This window comes from Mustela erminea, chromosome 3 (genome assembly GCF_009829155.1).
Source record: "Mustela erminea isolate mMusErm1 chromosome 3, mMusErm1.Pri, whole genome shotgun sequence".
NCBI classification, from domain to species: domain Eukaryota; kingdom Metazoa; phylum Chordata; class Mammalia; order Carnivora; family Mustelidae; genus Mustela; species Mustela erminea.
In genome coordinates, this window is record NC_045616.1 from 158,596,754 (window position 1) to 158,618,643 (window position 21,890).

General features: G+C 48.6%; 1 protein-coding gene across 3 annotated transcripts in view; it reads right to left on the minus strand.

Moving 5' to 3' along the window:
• The window catches only part of ADCY2 (adenylate cyclase 2), a 409,046-nt gene that overhangs the window by 39,162 nt on the left and 347,994 nt on the right, over window positions 1–21,890 (minus strand). For all 3 annotated transcript variants that reach the window (XM_032337793.1, XM_032337794.1, XM_032337795.1), the window contains exons 17-18: window positions 20,560–20,679; window positions 13,993–14,162 (exon numbers count right to left, since the gene is read on the minus strand). In XM_032337793.1, the coding sequence (XP_032193684.1) occupies window positions 13,993–14,162; window positions 20,560–20,679 (290 nt within the window). The remainder of the gene's footprint in view (window positions 1–13,992; window positions 14,163–20,559; window positions 20,680–21,890) is intronic.

Below are 21,890 nucleotides of genomic sequence, written 5' to 3' on the forward strand. Positions count from 1 at the left end.
GACCTCGGTCATGCATCCCTGCCCGAGTCCTCACCACAACCCTGCAGGCCATGGTCACCCCCCGACGTGGCACGGTGGCACGAGATGCCCAGACATTCCCTCCCGTGTCATTCCGGGTGTCTCTGTGGGAGTGTTTTCTGGTTGAGATTTACACTTGAATCAGTAACCTGAGTCAACAGATTGCCCTCTGTAACGCAGGTCAGCCTCGCCCGGTTAGCTGAAGGCTTTTGTGGAAGAGAAGGCTGACTCGCCCCAGTGAGAGAGCATTCTCTCCTGCCTGATTGCCTCGGAACTCCAACCCTGGCTGCTCCTGGCTCTGCAGCACTTTCTGGCCTTCCGTCTCCAACTGGGCCATTCATGACTCAGATTTTGGATTTGCCAGCCTCTGTGATCCTGTGAGCCAATTCCTTGTGTTAAACCTCTTGATTGGTATTATATTTATATACAATATTTATATTCTATTGGTTCTGTCTCTCTGGAGTACCCTGACTAATACAGCATGGAAGAAGATATCTCCTGCCATCCCTGGGGAGACCCGCGCAGCTGACAAATGATGGATCTCCCACATACAGTAGTGAATAAGACTTGAAAAAGAAATTATGTAATAAGACTTGAAAAAGAAATTATGATTATGTATGGACATATGTCACATAAGCAGCATAGATCATGTGTAATTAAATTGAAGAAATACCAGGTAATTACTTTCTGCTTGTGAGTTGCACCTGCTTTGAGGTTTTCCTGTTTCTCTACCGAGGGTTCAAGGGCTGATGACGTAAGAGTCCATGTGGCAGTGGCCAGGCTCAGGTGGGCTTTGGTGTAGGGTAACCCATGAAGGAACTGAGGCTCCTCTCCTCTTGTCGATCTCTGGGACCTGGGTCAACCTCTCCAAACCTCACCCCTGGCATCAGCCAAAGGGGGTCACAGTGCCCATCTTATAGGCTGTCCTGGTCACTACATCCCCTGCTGATAAACCCAGCACAGGTCTGATACAGGGGAGGCACTTGAGAGTTTCAGTACTAGCTGCAGAGTGACAAGGGAGGGGACGGAGCTGGAGAGGTAGAGAAAAGGCTAAGAAAATGTAGGTTGGTGAATTGTCATTAACAGAGTGAAAGATTCAAGGGCAAAGGGAACTTGGAGGCAGAGTGACAAGTCTTGGTGCTAGAAGGACTTAGGGCCTCAGAGAACTCTCCAGAAAGGCTGAGCCTGCATTTGGGCCTCTTTCCTCTCTACTAAACCAGCTGGGCAGCAAGCATGTGAGCTCCCCAGCTAAAAGGAGGTCACCGGTTCCTGGGCATGAAGTAAGCTGGTAGCTGCCACTTTCCTGCTTGCCCAGAACTGATTCTAAGAAATGAAGTTGTCCCTTTCTGAGCCTGTGACAGCTTTAATAGCAAAACTGAAGGGACTGAGGGGAGCAGATGTTTATAAATAATGCTGGCTACCACGAACTTTAAACCCCTCTTCTCCCCTATATAGACTATACTGACGCCATCCTCCCCAAGGAAAGTGGCACAACACAGCCAACATTCTCAGATGTGCGGGCAGAGTTTGACACTTTCGTGTTGCTTCATGAACCTTCTGGACGTTTGTAATTCCAGGGGCCTGAGGAAGCAGCTATAACAACCCCTTCCACCCTCACCCGTCACCCCCGAACTAAGAGTAAAACGTTAGCTCCCAGGTCAGGGTCTTGTAGCAACTTCAGCAGCACAGCCAATCCGAATGCAGGTCCTCCTTGCGTGCCCAGGTAAGGGACCAGAAGTCCCAAACACGCAGAGCCGGCCCACGTCCCCATCACTGACGGAGAGAGGGATGTAGGACCATCACTGATGGAGAGCGGGATGTAGGATCCTCTTTATGCAATTCGGGGCCTGGCTGGGTTTTCAGTTAATCACACAGAAGATACAGGCAAGCCAGCCTTTTCTGGGACTCCTCACATTAATGCATTTGAACACTGGTTTAGGGGCAGAAATGCTCTAGACCACTCGTCTCCCACATCTGCAGGCTTCGTGAGGACGAGCGGTGGGAGAGGTGGGGACCTGGAGGAAGGGAAGACAAGACAAGTAGTTGCTGGACCGGACCTAAATGCGCCTTGGAAATAATAAGGCACGTCCAGCCCATACAACGGACTTGTGCGCCAGCACACAAATACCTTTTCCCCTCCTGACCTGCTGTCTCAACGAAGAAGGGCCGTGCTGCCCGTTCATGGATGGCATTTAGGTTTTTCAAAACCTTCTCTTATTCATCCAGCCAAAAAGGATGGCTGGTTCCTGTAGGAGCCCTTCTCTCCTGTGCGGGCCGTGCATGGGCGAGTGCCAGACGGCTCCTGCAGTCTGAAAGAGAAATCTGTCCATCCACAGGTGCATTCCTGGGTTACCTGCTCCTTATGCACTTGTGGAAGACGCAGGGAGGAAGGGGAGTGTGCTGTGTAGACAGAGCATCCGGATTCCGTGGGAAAAAAATCCCAGGATTTAGACGAGGCAATTGTGTTGATGATCACAGTTGGTTTCTAGAACTTTTGAAACAAGGTACTACAAGCTGGGTGGCTCAAAACAACAGAAGTTTATCATTTCACAGTTCTGGAAGCCAGATGTCTGACATCAAGGCGCTGGCAGGACAGCGCTCCCTCTGAAACTTGGGGGGACATCCTTCCTGGCTTCGTTATGGCTTCTGGTGGTTGGCCCCCAATCCATGGTGCTCTTTGGCTTGCCACAACATCATCTCAGTCTCTGCCTCCATCATCAAAGGGCATTCTCTCAACATGGCCATCTTCTTATGAGAACATTGGCCCTGTTGGGTTAGGGCCCCCCTACACTAGTAGGACTTCCTCTCAAACAAATCCATCTGCAACTACCCTATTCCAAGTAAGGCCACATTGTGAGGTAGGGGGTTAGGACTTCACCGTGTCTTCTTTTGGGAGAGACAATTCAATCTATAATAATCGTGTTGGTCATTCAGATAAAAATGGCAGCTAGTAGGGTGTGAGGCCTCCTTCTCTCTCTTAGGTTTTAAGGTTGACATCCATCCCGGACTTTCTGCTTGTCTGGTTGTGCCATCCCTGAGTGATGAAATAGGGGACACAGCACTAACTGGGAAAGTTTCTAACTCAGTGACAGTTCTAGCCAAAATGTGACTGAATATGCTTTCTTTCATACCTCAAAATTGGGCTCTGGAGACTCAGATGCCCAAACGAGCCTGCAGCCACACACGAGTTTACAGTGGGTCCTCATCCCGAGGCTGCTAAGGGAGCAATCATTCTGGCCCTCAAGTTTTGAGAGTATAAAAGATCAAAGAAACCTAAAAAATCAGATGAGTAATATGGAGGAATTGCCCAGTGGATCAGTCTCTAACCTAAAGGCAAATGATTCAGTCATGGTAACAGATGACATTTTTTATTCTCCGGAGAGAAAGCAGTCCAGGCATGGAAACACAAACATGATCTTACTATTTAAAATCTATGTTTTCCTAGATGAAATAGGCTTCTCTTATTTTTAAGAAGTTCCTAAAGAAACTCAGTATTATATGGTAACTCTTTTGTTTGTTTGTTTGTTTCAAGTTTTTGTTTAAATTCCAGTTAGTTAACATACAGCGTCATACTGGTTTCAGGAGTAGAATTCGGTGATTCCTCACTTCCATACCACAGCCAGTGCTCATCACAGCAAGTGCCCTTAATCCTCATCCCCATTAAGTGCCCTTAATCCCCCCCACTCCTGCCCACCTCCCTCCAGAAACCCTCAGTTAAGAGTCTCTCATGGTTTGCCTACCACTCTGATTTTACCTTATTTTGTTTTTCCTTCCCTTTCTCTATACTCACCTGTTTTGTTTCTTAAGTTCCACATAGGAGTAAAATCATATGGTATTTGTCTTTCTCTGACTGACTTATTTCACTTAGCATTATACACTCTAGCTCCATTCATGTTGTTGTAAGTGGCAATTTCCTTTTTATGGCTGAGTAATATTTCACTGTGCATATATATATATATATATACACACACATACACATATATGTGTGCGTGTATAAATATAAATACAAATATATATGTGTGTGTATGTGTGTGTACACACACACACACACACACACACAACTTCTTTATCCATTCCACAGTTGATAGACCTTTGGGATCTTTCCATAATTTGGCTATTGTTGCTAGGGCTACCATAAATATCAGGGGGCATGTACCCCTTTGAATCTCTGTTTTTGTAGTACAATTGCTGGGTCCTAGGGTAGCTCTATTTTTAACTTTTTGAGGAACCTTCGTGCTGTTCTCCAGGGCGGCTGCACTGGCTTGTGTTCCCATCAAAAGGGCAAGAGGTTTCCCCTTACTCTGCATCCTCGTCAATATCTGTTGTTTCCTCAATTGTTAATTTTACCCGTTCTGATGGGTGTGAAGTGGTATTTCATCACAGTTTTTAATTTCTATTTCCCTGATGATGAGTGACATTGAGCATCTTTTCATGGGTCTGTTGACCATCTGCATGTTTCTTTGGAGAAATGTCTACTCATGCCTTTTGCCCATTTCTTAATGGGATTATTTGGTTTTTGGGTGTTGACTTAGATAAATTCTTTATAGATTTTGGATACTAACCTTTATCAGGTATATCATTTGTAAATATCTTCTCCCAATCTGTAGACGGCCTTTTAGTTTTGCTGGTTGTTTTGTTTTGCTGTGCAGAAGCTTTTCATCTTGATGGGGTCCTGATGGTTCATATTTGCTTTTGTTTCCCTTCTCTCCGGAGATGCGCCCGGTAAGAAGTTGCTGCAGCCAAGGTTAGAGAGGTTGCTGCCTGTGTTCTCCTCTAGGATACTGATGGTTTCCTGTCTCACATTTAGGTCTTTCATCCATTGGGGATTCTATTTGAGACACCTTCCATACATGTTCCAGAGTGGCTGCACCAGCTTGCATTCCCACCAACAGTGTAGGAGGGTTCCCCTTTCTCCACATCCTTGCCAACACCTGCTGTTTTCTTGCTTGTTTTTATCCATCCAGCCCATCTTGCCTTTTGGGTAGAGAATTCTACTTCCATTGAGAGTAACACTGATTGGCGAGGACTTACGAATGCCCTGTTATTAATGGTTCCCTGGCTGTTCTTCAGCTCCTCTGTTCCCTTCTTTTTTAGGTTTTGTGTTCCTTGAAGTTTTTCATTGCTTTCTTCAACTTGACAGAGCAGTTACGCCTTCGAGTTAACTGAGTCTGGGAAGGAAGTGCCCGCAAGCTTCCTGGGTCGGCTGTACCCCCTGCTCTATGCCTCTTGCTCCCTCTTGTGGTGGACTGCTTTTCTTTTCTTTCTTTTTAATTATGTTCCGTTATGCACTGTACAGTACATCGGTAGTTTTTGATGTTGAATGTTTCATGTAGTGTTCAATGACTCATTAGTTACGCATAACACCCCACGCTCATCACAACACGTGCCCTCCTTAACACCCGTCACCCTGTTACCCCTCCCCTTTAAAACCCTTAATTTGTTTCCCAGGGTCCGTAGTCTCTCATGGCTCGTCTCGCTCTCTGATTTCTCCCCTTCAGATTTCTCTCCCTTCCCCTGCCGTCCTCCGTGTTATTCCTTATGTTCCACATATGAGTGGAACCATCTGATAATTGTCTTTCTCTGCTTGATTTACTTCACTCAGCATAATCCCTCCAGTCCTGTCCATGTCAATGCAAATGGCCTTTCCGATGGCTAAGTAACATTCCATGCATCTGTACCTTTGGGGTAAATATCTAGTAGTGCAATTGCAGGGTCACAGGGTAGTTCTATTTTTAAGTTCTTGAGGAACCTCCATACTGTTTTCCAGAGTGGTTGTACCAGCTTGCATTCCCACCAAGGGTGTAGGAGGGTTCCCTTTTCTCCGCATCCTCACCAACATCTGTCCTTTCCTGACTTGTTAATTTTAGCCATTCTGACTGGTGTGAGGTGGTTTCTCATTGAGGTTTTGATTTGTATTTCCCTGATGCCAAGCGATGTCGAACAATTTCTCATGTATCTGATAGCCATTTGTATGTCTTCATTAGAGAAGTGTCTGTTCATGTCTTCTGCCCATTTTTTGACATGATTATCTGTTTCGTGTGTGTTGAGTTTGAGGAGTTCTTTGTAGATCCTGGAATCAGCCCTTTGTACTGCCATTTGTGAATATCTTCTCCCATTCCGTGGGTTGCCGCTTTGTTTTGTTGACTGTTTCCCTTGCTGTGCAGAAGCTTTTGATCTTGATGAAGTCCCAAAAGTTCATTTTTGCTTTTGTTTCTTTTGCCTTTGGAGACATATATTGAAAGAAGTTGCTGTGACTGATGTCGAAGAGGTTACTGCCTATGTTCTCCTCTAGGATTTTGATAGATTCCTGTCTCACGTTGAGGTCTTTTATCCATTTGGAGTTTGCCTTTGTGTATGGTGTAAGGGAATGGTCAAGTTTCATTTTTTTGTAGGTAGGTGTAAGGGAATGGTCAAGTTTCATTTTTTTGTAGGTAGGTATCCAATTTTCCCAGCACCACTTATTGAAGAGACTTGTCTTTTTTTCATTGGGTATTTTTTCCTGATTTGTCAAAGATTAGTTGACCATAGAGTTGAGGGTCCATATCTGGGATCTCTATTCTGTTCCACTGGTCTATGTGTCTGTTTTAGTAACAATACCGTGCTGTCTTGGTGATCACAGCTTTGTAATATAGCTTGAGGTCAGGCACTGTGATGCCCCCAGCTCTGTTTTTCTTTTTTATCATTCCCTCGGCAATTCAGGGTCTTCCTGGTTCTAGCTCTTGCTCAAGCTCTTTGAAAAATGCCACTGGTATTTTAATAGGAATGGCACTGAAAGTATAAATTGCTCTGGGCAGGATAGACATTTTAACAATGTTTATCCTTCTGATCCATGAGCATGGAATGGTCTTCCATCTTTTTGTGTCTTCTTCAATTTCTTTCATGAGTGTTCTGTAGTTTCCAGAGTATAGATCCTTTACCTCTTTGGTTAGGTTTATTCTTAGGTATCATATGGTTTTTGTTGCTACTGTAAACGAAATCTTGTGGCAGAGTTCTTACATTTTCACACCTCCTCTCCATCGGGCAGGGCACCAGGCAGAGTACTGACAGCCTCCTTTTGTTTTCCCAAACAAAACTTGCTAAAGTCTGTGGTCTGTCTCTCCCTGGCCCAAGATTTGAGCTGGCTTTCTGTGTGTGCTCACCAGCCATCTGCCAAAGCGTGGGAGCGTGGGCAGGGAGCCGGCCACGGGGTCGGGGTGCGGGAGGTGCGGGGATCCGTGGGCGAGGTGTTCCTAGAGTCTCCTGGGCAGGCTTCTCAAAGGAGGCCATGATGCAGTTAGGATCCGGGTCCCTGAGTCCCTACCTGCTCCTGGCTAGCCGCTCCATGCCCCCGTCACGCAGCTCAGGACTCAGCACTGTGGATGAAGCCAAAGGGGAGTCCCTCTGGCAGCGTCCTTCATGGCTGCTTGCTTGCATGGGAGATCTCCCTTGGGCCTCAGCTGTGCCCTCCTGGGGAAATGGGGGTGTGGGAGAGTCAAGCCGTTCCTCTTACCCACTTTAGTGTGATCAAACAATGTGCTGGAACCCCTGCTCTGGAAACCTGGACTTGCACCACAGCTTTCCAAGGCTCTGTCTGTGGGTCACTGCCCAAGTGTTTTCTAGGGGCTCCTGGACCACAGCCAAGAGGGGATAGCACTGGTTCACAGCTGCTGTAGGGCCCACAGCCGAGAGCCCGTAGGCCCATTATCTGACCCTTGAGTGCAGGAGATGCCTCTCAGGCCCTGTGGCATAAGCTGCTGGATCCCCCAGCTCCTGCAGCAGCACTTTTGTCCCTGGACAGATGCCAAACAACTGTGACTAAAGTTGGCGCTGGCAGTGGGGAGGGGTTGCGGCAAAGACAAGAGAAACATCGCATTCTCTCATGATGGTGAAGTCACTTCCTTCCTGTGCTTCCGAATCCCCAGAGATCTCCAAGCTCTTCCCAGCATCAGTCAGCTCTGGGCTCCCTAACACACGCCCGGCCCACAGGCTCATCCTTTCCTAGGTGTGCAAGATGAGCGTATGCACGACATGCTGACACATCTGTCGGCCGCCTGTGGAAACCCAATTTTCTTATGGAGACTTTCTGTGATCTTCCTCCTCCTCCTCTTCTTCTTTTTGTTTTTAAAGATTTACTTACTTGAGTGAGAGAGTGCATGAGTGGGGGAATAGCAGAGGGAGAATCAGCAGACTCCACACCCAGCATGGAGCCTGATGCAGGGGTTCCATCTCTTGACCCTGAGATTGTGACTTGAGCTGAAATCAAGAGTCAGATGCTTAACTGATGGAGCCACCAAGCACCCCTGTGATCTTCTTGACAACAAAGACTACACTTTCTTCATGCCATGCTGTGCTCTGCCTCCAGCCCTCAGGCGAGGCATACAAAGGATGTTCAACAGAAGTGTGTCATAAAAGCAAATGAACGAGTAGCCAAATAATCATGTTGGTTTGAAACCTGAGGGGCTTCCTTCCTAGACACTCTTTCCTTTCCTGGCTGGACAGAGATCCACCAGAATCCTACGCAGTCTTCCAGAGAGGGTGGTCCGATGTCACCCAAGGACAGACGGCCCAGAGCCTCGTGCTTTCACAGAGCATCCTTCATAACGGCGAAGCAAGACATGCTGGGCTGGAACAGACGAGCACAAGGAGGGACAAGCTCACCCTGAGCAATGAGCTCTGCAGGCAGCTGCGGGTCCGGAGAGAAGACAAGGCTGGGGCTGGGCGGTAGTGCTGGCCTCTGCTAAGGCTGTAGTTACATACCTGTGAGTATGGTCATGGTTTCGTTCTGCAGAGGTGATTTCAGGTGGGAAACAACTGGTCTCGGATGCAGTAAGGAGCAGGGCTGGGCATGGCTTTGGCCTTGGAGATGGAGGAGGTGCGGATAAGACGTATGTGTTCTGCACAGTCCACGGGCACAGGCGCTGTGAAATCTCCTGTCTCCCCTCATCCTAAAACCAAACTAAACCAAACCACACAGCCTGAAACCCGAGTAGAATTCTCACAGCAGAATTCTGAGTTGAAATTACCAAGTAGCTCACTAATGGTTACTTTTTTTTTTTAGAAAAAAAGAAAGCTTGGTGGAACTTGAGTAGCCCTGGGATGACTGGCTTTTTTGTTAATTTGGCAGCTTGGACGACCCTCCTCCTTCTCCGACTTCCCAGGCGGCAGCTGGAGGGGGTCAGCCCCCCAGAAGCGTGTGTGCCTTACTTGCTGGAGCCGGTCCGGGGAGCAGGAATCGGGAAGGACAAGGAAGCTGAGGTATTGGGTCTGAAAGTAATTGCAAAACTTTTCAACATTAAGTAGGATACAACGATGGGTTAGAATGTCAATTTGGAATACACTTTTAACGTAAAAAGGGGCGCCTGGGTGGCTCAGTGGGTTGGGCCGCTGCCTTCGGCTCGGGTCATGATCTCAGGGTCCTGGGATCGAGTCCCGCGTCGGGCTCTCTGCTCAGCGGGGAGCCTGCTTCCTCCTCTCTCTCTCTGCCTACTTGTGATCTCTCTCTCTGTCGAATAAATAAATAAAATCTTTAAAAAAAAAAAAGAGGAGACTCTAGAGGCATTCTGGGTGCTTTGGGATACCCCCAGGACCCCCCTCCCAGCGGCAGACGCACGAGGCTCCCCTGTCCGCTCGTGCCCATTCACTCTGCAGTTCTTCCTCCGGACTCTCAGTGAGCATCTCACTGGCGGATCCCAAGCCAGGGCGCTGTGGAAATGTGTCGCGAAATCTCGAATTCTGTGTCTTGAATGAGACGCAGGAGAAACAGAGGGAGCACGATGGAGCTGCATCCTTCCCGGCTCGCAGTGATGCATATTTGAGCGTCTCCATCACTGTTGTTGACCCGGAGCTTTAAGGCAGTTAGAATCACACAGACATTTCCACCAGCGACCCTCCAGAGCTCCCGACGAGGCTGGGCCCTGGGTGTCGCGGCTCACGGACACGCCTCAGTTATATGCTGTCTGCGGAGGACTTGTCTTCTCCCACAAAGTGCTCAGACACCGCTGGTGAGCCCACGGGGCTCCTTGTCAGACCCTCTGCTCGAGCCCTCCCACCCCCACACCTCTTCCAAAGCAAAGGCACGTTTCCCACACCCAGGTGAGTTAGCGTCATTCTGGGTCCACGTGAAACGTCACACACATCCCTTGAGACTTTTTAGTTCTGTAAGGTAAAATCTCACAGGAAGGATCCGACAGCGTCTTGCGGACTCTGTGGCAAGCCTCTGACACGGGAAGGGACAGTGTCTTTGAAACACAACCAGCTTCCAGCAATAGCAACGCTCACGACCATCACCATCACTGGGAAGGGCGCTGGGGCTCCAGGACCATATTGGCTGAGGGCCTTGGGGGATAGTGGCATAGGTCGGAACCAGAATGGTTATTAAATCGTTCAGTAAAGCATCCTGTACTCACAGAAAGATGGAGGATGTTATAAATGCCAAAGAAGGAAGGAATAGCTTGTTCTGGACCTTCTAAACACCAGAAACCTCGGAGCATCCTTCACCATGAGGACTGAACCGGAATCTCATAAACACAGGTGGTGATAGGTATGGGGGCATCACCGGCCTCCATTTAATGAATGCTTTATGGCACAGCTTCTCAAAGCAGTCTTTTTATCTCCCTTAGAATATGCTTTCCATATTCGTCAATCTGTTAGAGTATCCTTGATGCCTTTTTCTGAATTCATTGATCTGGAGTTTTTCTAGTGCATACTTCTCCTGTTTTCTTTGCTAATCCTGTTGGCAAAAACTGCCCTGGGGCGCCTGGTTGGCTCAGTGGGTTACAGCCTCTGCCTTTGGCTCAGGTCATGATCCCAGGATCCTGGGATCGAGCCCTGCATCGGGCTCTCTGCTAGGCAGGGAGCCTGCTTCTCCATCTCTCTCTGTCTGCCTCTCTGCCTGCTTGTGATTTCTGTCAAATAAATAAATAAAATTTTTAAACAAACAAACAAACAAACAAACAAACTGCCCTGTTGGGTTGTTCTGTCCTGCTGGCCAGTCCATGATCAATGTCATGTGCAGTTGGTTCTGAAATGTCCCTGAAACATAGGTCACGGTGAACTCCCATACAGGACAACACCACCATCCAACTGTGTATTCAGAAGATGACCTGGCACTGCCTCATGAGCAGAGACGCCCTCTCGGACCTCGCCCTTAAACTATAAGACTACAAACAAAGTGGATGCTTTCCAGCTGTCCCTGGAAAGACACATCGTCAATGATGTGTGACTTCGTTACAGCCAGTACTGGGGCCCTTCTGACTATTTGGCTGTGCACCTGCTCTCAGTCATGTATCCAACAGATGTTTATCGAACACCTTACTTCCTGGATGGCAGGTGTGGTTACAGACCTTGTGGGTATCAGAGTGGTACCTGGTTTAGACCCGCTCTGTCCTCAATTTGAGACTATCTAGTATCGCATCGTAGAAAAGGAGACGGCGACAACGCAGCCCAGCCCATCCACTGGGGGGGCGATATTCTCTGTCTCTGCAGGGCGAGAAGGCTGCTAGGTCCTCAGCAGAAACTTGAGGTAGATCGGCTGGTGGTGCTTGGGGCCGACATGGGCGCCAGTCCAGAGGCCATGGTGTGCACCAAGGATACTCACTGCTGCAGCCAAGCGCACACTCCAGAAAGAAGACCAGGATAAGAACCAGGAAGCCAGGAGTAGAAAGAGAGGGCAAGGATGAAAAGACCAGAAATAAGTCCGAAAAGAGACAGGACCAAGCTCATCCTCAGTGACACAGATGAGCTCAGTCAGGAAGCGATATGCTGCTTGGCGCTCCTGGGAGCCCCTCCCTGAAGGGGGCCTCTGGCTGTGGGATTTAGGGATGTCCCATCTCAAGGCACTGCCCCAAATCAAGGGGCTTTCGTTTTTCTAAGGATCCTAGCAGAAAGAGTTGTGTCAGCATCGACACGGGGCAAAGGATGGGGAAAGCCTTAGCAGGTGTTTGGTGGGAAAATATCTTGACATTGACATCGAGTTCCAGAGTTCCATCAGACACACACTGAGGCTGGAGAAATCTGGAGAACTCCTGCCCTTAAGAGTCTCTCATTTGGGTATTCAACGGACTTTGAGAAGATGTGTTAATTTCAGGGTGTTCTGTTTCTCTGCCGGTAATGGTCATCGTTCGGTGGAGGAATGCCTCTTCATTCTCGGGGTCCTGTGGCAGCTCACGTAGGAAGTGGGTGTGGAAATGCCAGGACCTTGCTGAGAGGAGGAGGCTGGGGAGACAGGTGCACCCCTCCTCCTGGCAGGATGCTGGCTTCTGTGGGAGTGAAGGCAGGTCCCCGAGGCCTCTCGGGTCAGCCCTCTCGAGCTGTAAGTTTCTTAGAAAGAAAAAACTAGGAGAAGACTCACAAAAGATCTTGGAGGAAATGAAAGGACTCTGAAAGTTAACACCCCTTTTCTTCTTCAACCAAGGAATGACTCTGCTGCTGCTCAGTTCTAAACAGAGATCGTGTGTCTGTCTCAGTCCCCAGAAGTCATTCTCTCTCCACCAGAAACTCGCTGATCTAATTTCCTCTTTTTCTTTGGATCTGTAGCATAGTCAGGGGCTTCAAATTCAATAAAGGGAAATTCAGCAGCATCGTCGCTGTGCATAAAAATCAGTAACACGACATTTACGGAGGGACTGGAATCAGGTTCTTTGGGTACAGCAGAGAAACAGTAAAGCGTGTTTGCTTGGTGAACTGGAGAATTCGCTGGGAAATTAACTCCTGATTTCATTCTCATCCTTGCTATGGAATCATAAACTTTCCTTAATTCCATCATGCAACTCCCCTCCTCTCAGCTTGATTACAGATTATTAGGGCTTCCCGGTGTGGAGGATGATGGAAATTAAATTATGTGAGGAGAATGTGCTGCCGTGGTGTTTCTGAAAGTGCTCTTACTGGCACGGAACAGGCACACAGTGAGGTTTTCACTGTACTTGACCCTGAGCCTCCAGTGGAAAAGTAAGTGGCCGTGCGTGGGGAACACAAGCCATCTGTTTGGAGCCACACATCTAGGGAAATATTTAAGGCATTTATTTTATGTTAAAAGAAATACAGATACTTTATGGAGGCTTATGCAACATGCTCATAGAAAAACCCTGAAGGCTGGTGGGTCCAGAAATAAACCAGTGCATGATATTAAACGTTTTGCTCTCAAGATGTGAGATGGAGAACATCATAAGGATTGCCTTTTTTTCCAAGCAGAGGATAAATATTCACTGTAAGCTTGTGGAAGTAATCTGATGACAAGAAACCTTTTATAAAGCCGAGGAAGGGCTTGAGGACCCTTCCTCCAGTGTTCCCAACCTCAGGGCTGGGTGTGATCCTTTCCTCCAGTGTTCCCATCCTCAGGGCTGGTTGTGATCACAGTTGGATCTTCTCACCCAAGTCAGTCTCTTCATAGGAGAGAGAGTTTCCAGTTGATAAGACTCCCTCCACACAAGGGTGGTTTAGGAAATCTCCCAAAAGAAGTTCAATGCTGTAACTTGTGACTATATCCACTTACTTTTCTGGTATTTTCGTGTATGTTGATTCATTTGTTTTGAGCTGGGGGTGGGTGGGCACTTGGCACCAGGGGGCACACCTGGCAGTGTCTGGAGACATTCTTTGTTGTCATGACTTGAGGGGTGGTTGTGTTGGTGTCAAGAGGTAGGGACAGGGATCTGCTACACATCGTATAATGCCTAGGATGGCCCTCCATCGGCCAACACAACAGGAACTCATTCAGTCCGAAGTATGAACAATGCCGAGGAAGAGAAACCCAACGTTATACTTATCAACACAAATCACCTCTCTAAACTACTTACTATCCCCTGCATGTACATGATGAAACCAACTCTATATAATCTAGAACGAAGACATACACCAGCTCCTGGCACCACAGTTTTAATGAAACCCGCACGCAATGATGACCGATCACAAGGGTGTTGCTCGTAGGTGTTGACTCAACACACACTCACGTTCTCAACGTCCCAGGAAAGAACCAAGAAGAAGGAAGAGGACGCAGGTTACCTCTCGAATAAGACCTGGCTGTAGTCGTCCAGGACGTGGGCGTGAGTGTGCAGAAGGATGATGTTGTAGGCCACCAACGCCACCATCATGATCAACATCTTCAGCTCATAGTTGACCCTCAGGAAGACCGAGCAGGAAATCAGTCCCAGGATGCAGCTGTAGATGAAGTACTGGAACAAGGAGAGAGATCGGGGGGTTACTCCGGGTCTCTGCTGAGAAAGGCTTCAGTGAGCAGTAAAACTGGGGGTTTCCACCAAGTTCACTCGGGCAGCTGATGAAAATGGCTGTGAAAGCAGATGCCCTTTTCTGTTTTCTGACCCAGCGGTAAATGCCCCAAAACTTCTGCCTTAGGAAGAACTGCTCATTCCGTGTCTGGCTGACCCAGTGTAGCGTGTGCAGTAATTGTGCAGACTGCCGCCCAGACACAAATTTTAACCATCTATATGTGAAGGCGTGTCCTTACAAGCAGATGTCCTTTACTTCTCGAAAATGAAAATACGACTCTGTACCCTTTATAGATTTAAAAAGTCATAGACCACAGAATCTCTTCTCGCCTCGCAATTCTTCATGCACTGAGAGGGTCGGAGTCATTACAGGTAGTTCAGTTAAAGCCACAAGCAAGCCCAGGCGTTTTATTACAAGAGAAACGGTGGGTCTACAAACTAACACGGCTTTGGGCAGGGTGAGCCACGGATTCCCTGGAAGCAGACAGGCACCCCAGGAAGTGGGAAGAACCGGGCGGGAGGAGAAAACCCCACTCCATCCTGTGTGGCCCCGGGAAGCCGCGACTCACTCTTGACCACAGCGGACATCGTCGAGAAGGGACGGCCCTGAGCCATCCTCGCTTGGCTCGCTCATTCGTGGGGATTCTGTGGGCCAGGGACCTAAGCTGGCTGTGACACGGTGTCTTCAGCTGTGACACTAGGGGAAGAATGTCCTCCTTTTAAGTCACGGAACAGAGTGAGCAGAGCGTGGGGCCCAGAGCCCTGCCCGCCAGGAGGGACTTGCTAAATGAAAGGTCGCCAGTCGCATGAAGCCTTTCTCTGCTGCACCAGTTTCTGTGGATGAGGGGTAGCTGCTGTCAGCATTCCAGAAGGGAAGCCACACGCAATAAAGTCTAATAATTTCAATAAAGCATAGACCCAACGGATGCTTGATAAACCCGGTCTTTAAAAGAAAGCCCGGCTTGTAAGGCACTCAATTTTCGTGTCGTTATATGGAGTAAACCATGCGCCAGCTGCTTATTTTTGTCACCTGCGCTCTTTTATTTCCCGGGCTAATGCTACCCTCAGTGAGCCATCTGGAAGGCTACTGGTATCAGCGCGTCCATCCTGGTCTGGGGAAGAAAGCAAGGCGAGGAGTGAGCCGCCGGGGTGAGACCAGGCCCTTCCTTCTCTGCGAGAGGCGCGCTCCGTGTCAGCACAGACCCCGCACTCGCGGGGACGGGGACCTTCATGTCAGCGAGACCAGCAATCCTCCTGGTCACCGGGCAACGGGTCACCCTTTCAGGGGTGAAGCTTCCGCAGTAAGACCGGGTTACCGGTGACTGCACTGCAAGGGGCCCTGAGGGTTCTCAGCCTCCTTTCTTTGACCGGAGTTACCTCCCGGAGGCCAGTTCTCCCCAGGCCTGACAGCACTCACCCTGCAACAGGGACGAGCAGGAGGAAAGGAGGGGAAGACAGGGCTGGCCGAGAGGGAAGACGGAATGAAGACACCGTGAGAGCAGGCAGCAACGGGGCCTCAGTCTCCCCCACAGCAGGAGGCGGGGGAGGGGGGGTCTGTGCTCTGAAGCCAGTCCTTATTGCCACGGATTTCAGCCACTGTTACCTTTGCTAAATGGCTAAGGAGCCACCTCGGACGGCAGGTGTGGGGGTTTACGACAGGACACGCACCAGGCCTGGGGGCGACCAGAGCACCTGGGGAGGTCCCCTGGGGCAGGGAACGGGCGCAGCAGCCTGACAAGGAGGCTCGTCCCCCCGGATCCCCTGATACAGGCCTCTACTCCTCATGTCTTTTTTTAGTTCATTTTTCTGCTAACTCACTGTTATATTTTTCCAAAAGTATCATTCCGTGACAGATTGGAGATAAAAAAAAAAAAGAAAGAAAGAAAGAAAGAAAGAAAGAAAGAAAGAAAGAAAGAAACAAAATGAAAATAAGACCTTCCCCACGAGAAGTCTGAGGGCCCTGGTTTGCAACCTGGAGGTCTTCCAGGGAGTAATCTGGAGCATTCTAGAACTGCTCCCTAAAAGCCATGAAATTGCCTTGGGAGCTGGTGGGGGGTGGCGGGGAGGCTCCGTTTCCGACAGGATGCTGCTACGAAAATAACGCTGAAAACCATAGAAATGCACATTACCGACAAGGGCAGCCTAATGCAAGGAGCAGGATTGGAGCCGCCGTGTGTATCCGCGCGTGAGGGCTGGCAGCCGGGGGACGAGGGCTTAGAGGTTTCCTTTCCCACCCGCCATGGTATAGGTACCAATACGTATGCAAACATGCCTATGGTTTCACCTTTTAAAATTCAGTCTTAGACTTTACAAACGTTTTCACATTTCAGGAACACTTCCTAGAATATATACATTAATGGGAAGTAGCGTTTAGTCCATCCTTATTAAATAGCTTTCTGGAACAGTTGGAGGCCATGCACAAGGTGGTCTGGGAGCAGGTTAAAGTAGGCGTGCAGCCTGCAGACAGAGGGACGGGTGAACGAGGGGGACAGCTGAGAAGGCCAGGCCAGGGTTCTGAAGATCAGCGTCTGCGCTGACAAGGCACCTGCCACGGGGCGCTCAGGTGGGCAAGAGTCCCGAGGGCAGGCTTCCAGACAGACTCCCTTAGGGTGGAAGGACTACTGAGCTATTTCTATATAATTCTGATATAGTTGATGTATTAGTTAACGACTGTGTTATTTATTAACACTTAAAATTAAAATTTAATATCCTTTTGGCTATTCGAGGTCTTTTCTGGTTCCATATAAATTTTAGGATCATTTGTTCCATTTCTTTGAAAAAGATGGATGGTACTTTGATAGGAATTGCATTAAATGGGTAGATTGCTTTACTCTTAATCTCACAAAACAAACTGAGGGTTGCTGGGGGGAGGGGGTTTGGGAGAAGGGGGTGGGGTTATGGACATTGGGGAGGGTATGTGCTTTGGTGAGTGCTGTGAAGTGTGTAAACCTGGCGATTCACAGACCTGTACCCCTAGGGATAAAAATATATGTATATAAAAAATAAAAAATTAAAAAAAATAAAATTAACATTTAATTAAAAGTAATATTTCATTACTAAAATCAGTTGTTACTATTAGTTCATCTTAAGGAAATTAACATTAGTTAATATGGTTATTAACACGCTTGATAAGCTGATCGATGAAGTCAACTTGCATTTTAATGCCAAAGAAACCACCGCTATTTTCCTGGGTAATTTCCTTAAGTCTCTTTTGGCCTCTGCTCTCCCCTGGAAAACGGGGATTGCACGAACAGCTGCCTCCCAGGGCAGATTTTCAGATGAAGTAATACAATGTCCGACATGGTATGAACGGCCTACCGGGCAAAAATCCTCTGTGGCTGACTTTGTTGGGCATTCGAAAACGACCTTTCCTCCTTCTATAGGAATGATACATCTGACGCTAAAAGTCAGGGAATATACGGGGACGTCTGGTGGCTCAGCCAGTGAAGCCTCTGCCTTTGGCTCAGGTCATGATCTCGGGGTCCTGGGATCGAGCCCCACACGGAGCCCGGCCATGGGTCTCCCCCTGCCCTTCCCCTGCTCCTGCATGTGTGTTCTCTGTCTCTCTCAAATATAATCTTTAAAAAACAATTTAGGGAATATATGAAGGACATATATGAAAATAAGGATTTCCTATAATCTCCAACAACCAACTTGAGCCACTATTGATTATTTTGGGTGTATCTTTCTAGCCTTTGTGTGTGTGTGTGTGCACGCTATTTATTACTGCTATTAGTATTTTAGAAAATTGGCAACTTATTTTGTTATGATTTTAAGTGATGCTTCTCAATAGTTGACTGTGACTATATATTTTTATGTCATTAAATATTTTGTAACATCTTTTGTAATGGCTGTGTATAACTAAATAGCAGAATTTATTTAAACAATTAAATTTATTCTAACTTTTAGGTTGTTGGCTTCCTTTTACTTTCTTGTTTGGTTTTGATGTTACATAAACACTTGGATGAACACCCTTGTAGCTCAGTGTTTGCTCCTGTGAGATTAATTTTTGAAATTAGTATTGCAGGATAAAAAGTATGTTTATTTTTATGCTTTTTGGTGGCTCTTACAGATTAACATTACGAAGAGTCCTATCACTTTATTATTTTTTAAAGACTTTATTTATTTGAGAGGGAGAGAGAGCAAGCAAGAGCACAAGAACAGGGGGAGGGAGAAGCAGGCTCCCCGCAGAGCAGGAGCCTGACGTGGGCCTTGCCCAGGACCCCGGGATCATGACCTGAGCCGAAGGCAGACGCTTCACTGGCTGAGCCCCCAATGCGCCCCGAGTCCTATCACTGTATACTTCATATCCCACCACGTTGTCAGCCTCAGATGACCCGCATGATGGGGTTTGCAGAGAAATAAGGTCCAAGTCGTGCACATCCACAAGGGCTTTCCTATGTTCCCGAGCCCATCTCTGAAGGCAGAAGCCACAATGTTTCCAGCATGTTAATAATGCAGTTTCTGTGCAGACACTACTGGGGCACGTGGGGCTTCCTCGGCAAACCTCATCATAACGCTCTTTCTGAGGACTCACTACCAGGACAACGGGGGCTTGTGGACAAAGACAGACCTGGATGTTCAAGAGTCTATTGTGCTTTTCCTCAGAATCTTTTAAGATTGGGTAAATGTTACTTTTCCCCACCTTGGGCTTCTAACGATTTGCTTCTTTTGAAAATAAGATGTCACAGGGACTCACCTCAATGAGACTCAGAGAGACGAACTTACGGCTTTTACTGACGCCGGCACAGTGGGCTGTTCCATCCGAAAACACTGGATGGATGGAGCGATATTTAAAAAAAATGCTTGGGGGCGCCTGGGTGGCTCAGTGGGTTAAAGCCTCTGCCTTTGGCTCAGGTCATGATCCCAAGGCTCTGGGATCGAGCCCCGAATCGGGCTCTCTGCTCAGCGGGGAGCCTGCTTCCCTCTCTCTCTGCCTGCCTCTCTGCCTACTTGTGATCTCTGTCTGTCAAATAAATAAATAAAAATCTTAAAAAAAAATGCTTGGGGCAGTTATGCGCCCCTTTCTTATGAAAATGCACAGTCATTGTAAACCCTTGAAAATGCCCTGTGAACGCTGCCTGGGATGCTCTCTCCCTCCGTGGGCCTGTGTACCCCCATGTGCAAACCAGCGCCCCGCATTCAGGGAGGAAAGGCTGGACTGCAGTTCCTTTCTCCACAGAAGGCGGCTCCCAGTGGCCCACAGTGAGATCACAGCCAATAAACCTTTACCACGCATCCTGTCTCTCACTTTTCACATCGCTGAAACAGAAGGATGCTGTCTGACACTCACGGGGGCTTATGATAGTGCCTTAATGAGGACCAGGACCCCATGCACAAGGGACAGAGCTTAGGACAGCCTTAGGGACTGCGGTCAGCTTGCCTCCGAAGCCTTCTCAGAAACACACCAGACACCCCTGCTCTGTGCACCGAGCTGGGAGCTTCCTGGGAACTGAAGACAGATGGGGAAAAGAATCAAAGCCAAATAACAAGGGAACAGCTCAGCGAAAGAACGAGGCAGGAAATCTTTGTCACCATAGCTAGTGGAGTTTAAAAAACTGGTGAGGAATTTTTACAGTGTACACACTTATTGAAATTACCAACTTCAATCCCCAAATGGTTCTTCCAGCACTTATGGAACTGACGACGTGGGACAGAAACTAGATGTGAAGGATCTCAGCTACTTTAGATGATCATGAAGCACAGGAGGGGGTCAGCGCTTTTTGTTTTGTTTTTACATAAATGATTCATGAAACAAAGTTACTAAATAGCAAATAACTGATTCAACCCTTTTCACTTAAAAGACTGACATGATAGCAAGTTCTGAAATTGTGATCTTGGCCCTTCTGGACATCGGTTGAGAGGAGTCAGCCGGCAAGGATTCCTGGAGGATATGGTCAGTGGGCGCGGTCCGCAGCCAAAGGAGGGGTGGAAATACGTGATGGGGTTCCCCCCGTCATCAGTCAGGAAGCCGGCACCCGCCCCCTGGGACAACGAGCAAAACCTCTACGCAGCGAATCCAGAACGTCAGTGACTTACGCTCAAACGTGAGAGGCTGAGACACGCGGTGCCGCGCGCAGCCGTGGGAGAAGAGCGGCGAGACACCGGGGAGAGCCTGCCGGTGACACCGGCCATCTGCAGGTGTCTCACTCGTGCCGCCGGCCAGGGCTGCTCTGACCGAAGGCCGGAGGTCTGTAGCCGGACAGGACTTTCTCAGGTTATGGACCCCAAAGAGGACAAAGTGAAGTCCAGAGCCGATCGGAACCTGGAGGCCGTCACGTGGAATGGGCGAACCGCTTTAGGACAGCAGCAAAAGCAAGAATAACGAGCGAAATCTTCTTACCGGGAGGAAAAACAGATTCTGTGCCCGCAGAACCGCTGCCTGATTACTTAAGGTGGAAAGACTTGTGTTGGATGTATTGGCAGTTGGAGGAACTGTTTCCTCTGGGTCACTCAGGAAAAACTGCAAAGAAAATGTTTTTCAATGAATTAGTGCACAGGAGATTAAAGAGTTAGCAGATCGGCCTAAATTATTAATGGCCGTGTTCTTTCTGCCTGGTAAGCAGGATTATGTGGGCAGTCGGGTGCCTGTATTTCCAATGCTAATAGCTTCATCTTCTCCTGTTTGAAGCTTTGAGAATTTCTATTAAAAAAGCAAATAACTATTTATTGTTGTGCTCCACGCTTCTAGTGAATTCCAGGCCTACACGACTGATATTAACGAAAACACAAACACTTCTGTTAAATATCAGATTAAACATGTACAAAGCACAGGGCGGAGGGCTTGGTTGGGATCACGTCTGAGGTTGACAACATCCTGCACGGGGACATTCAACGTAATACCCAGAAATCAGAGCCTTCGGATTTTTTGTTTTTCGCAGTGTCGTCTTGCTTCAAACATCAACTGGGTGCAGGGACTTTTTGATTGTAAGGAATTGTGTGGGCCAGAGGCTGTAACGGGCGTCAGTATTTGTGTGTGTCTGTGAGTGTTCGGCGGCGCGGGGTCACGAGGGTCAGAAGCGGGGAGGGTGACCACGTGAGTAAGGACTGCGGTGGGGGGGGTCCTGACTTGAAGGCAAAGTGATCCTGAGAAAAGGCAGACGGTGAGCTCTGGTTAAGGTAAAGGCTCTCTCGTACAGGCGGTGGGATTTTAGGGCTGGAATCAACACGAGACACCAGCAACACATGCGGAGACCCGTGTGGAAGGGCCACGCGCACGGCCACGGGCGGAGGGTGATGGTAGGCAGCCCCGGCCCTCACGTCTCTGCCCACACAGCCCCCCTTTCTGAGGTCAAGAAGGTGACGGCCGTTGATACTAGACAAATGTTTGGGAGGGCTGCCTGCCTGTGGCCAGAAAACTTGAGGGTGAATGGAGGGGCTCCCCTGTTGGGGAGGGACTGTGCATCCCAGACAACAAGAACGTGGAAAACGTGCCCTGGGACATCAGTCAAACCTAGGAACACACACATCGGCAATCCCCGTGCACTGGGGTCTAGACCAGGCCCGTGGCTGGTCGGGAGCATGGAGGGTACCAGGGCCTGGGCGAGCAGGCAGCGGGCAGTTAGTGGTTCACGGGCCGGAGTTTCTGTTTGGGATGATAAAAAGCTTCTGGGACTCATCGTGGTGGGTGCACAGCAGTGGGAATGGCCTCGGAGCCACTCAGCTGCCCACTGC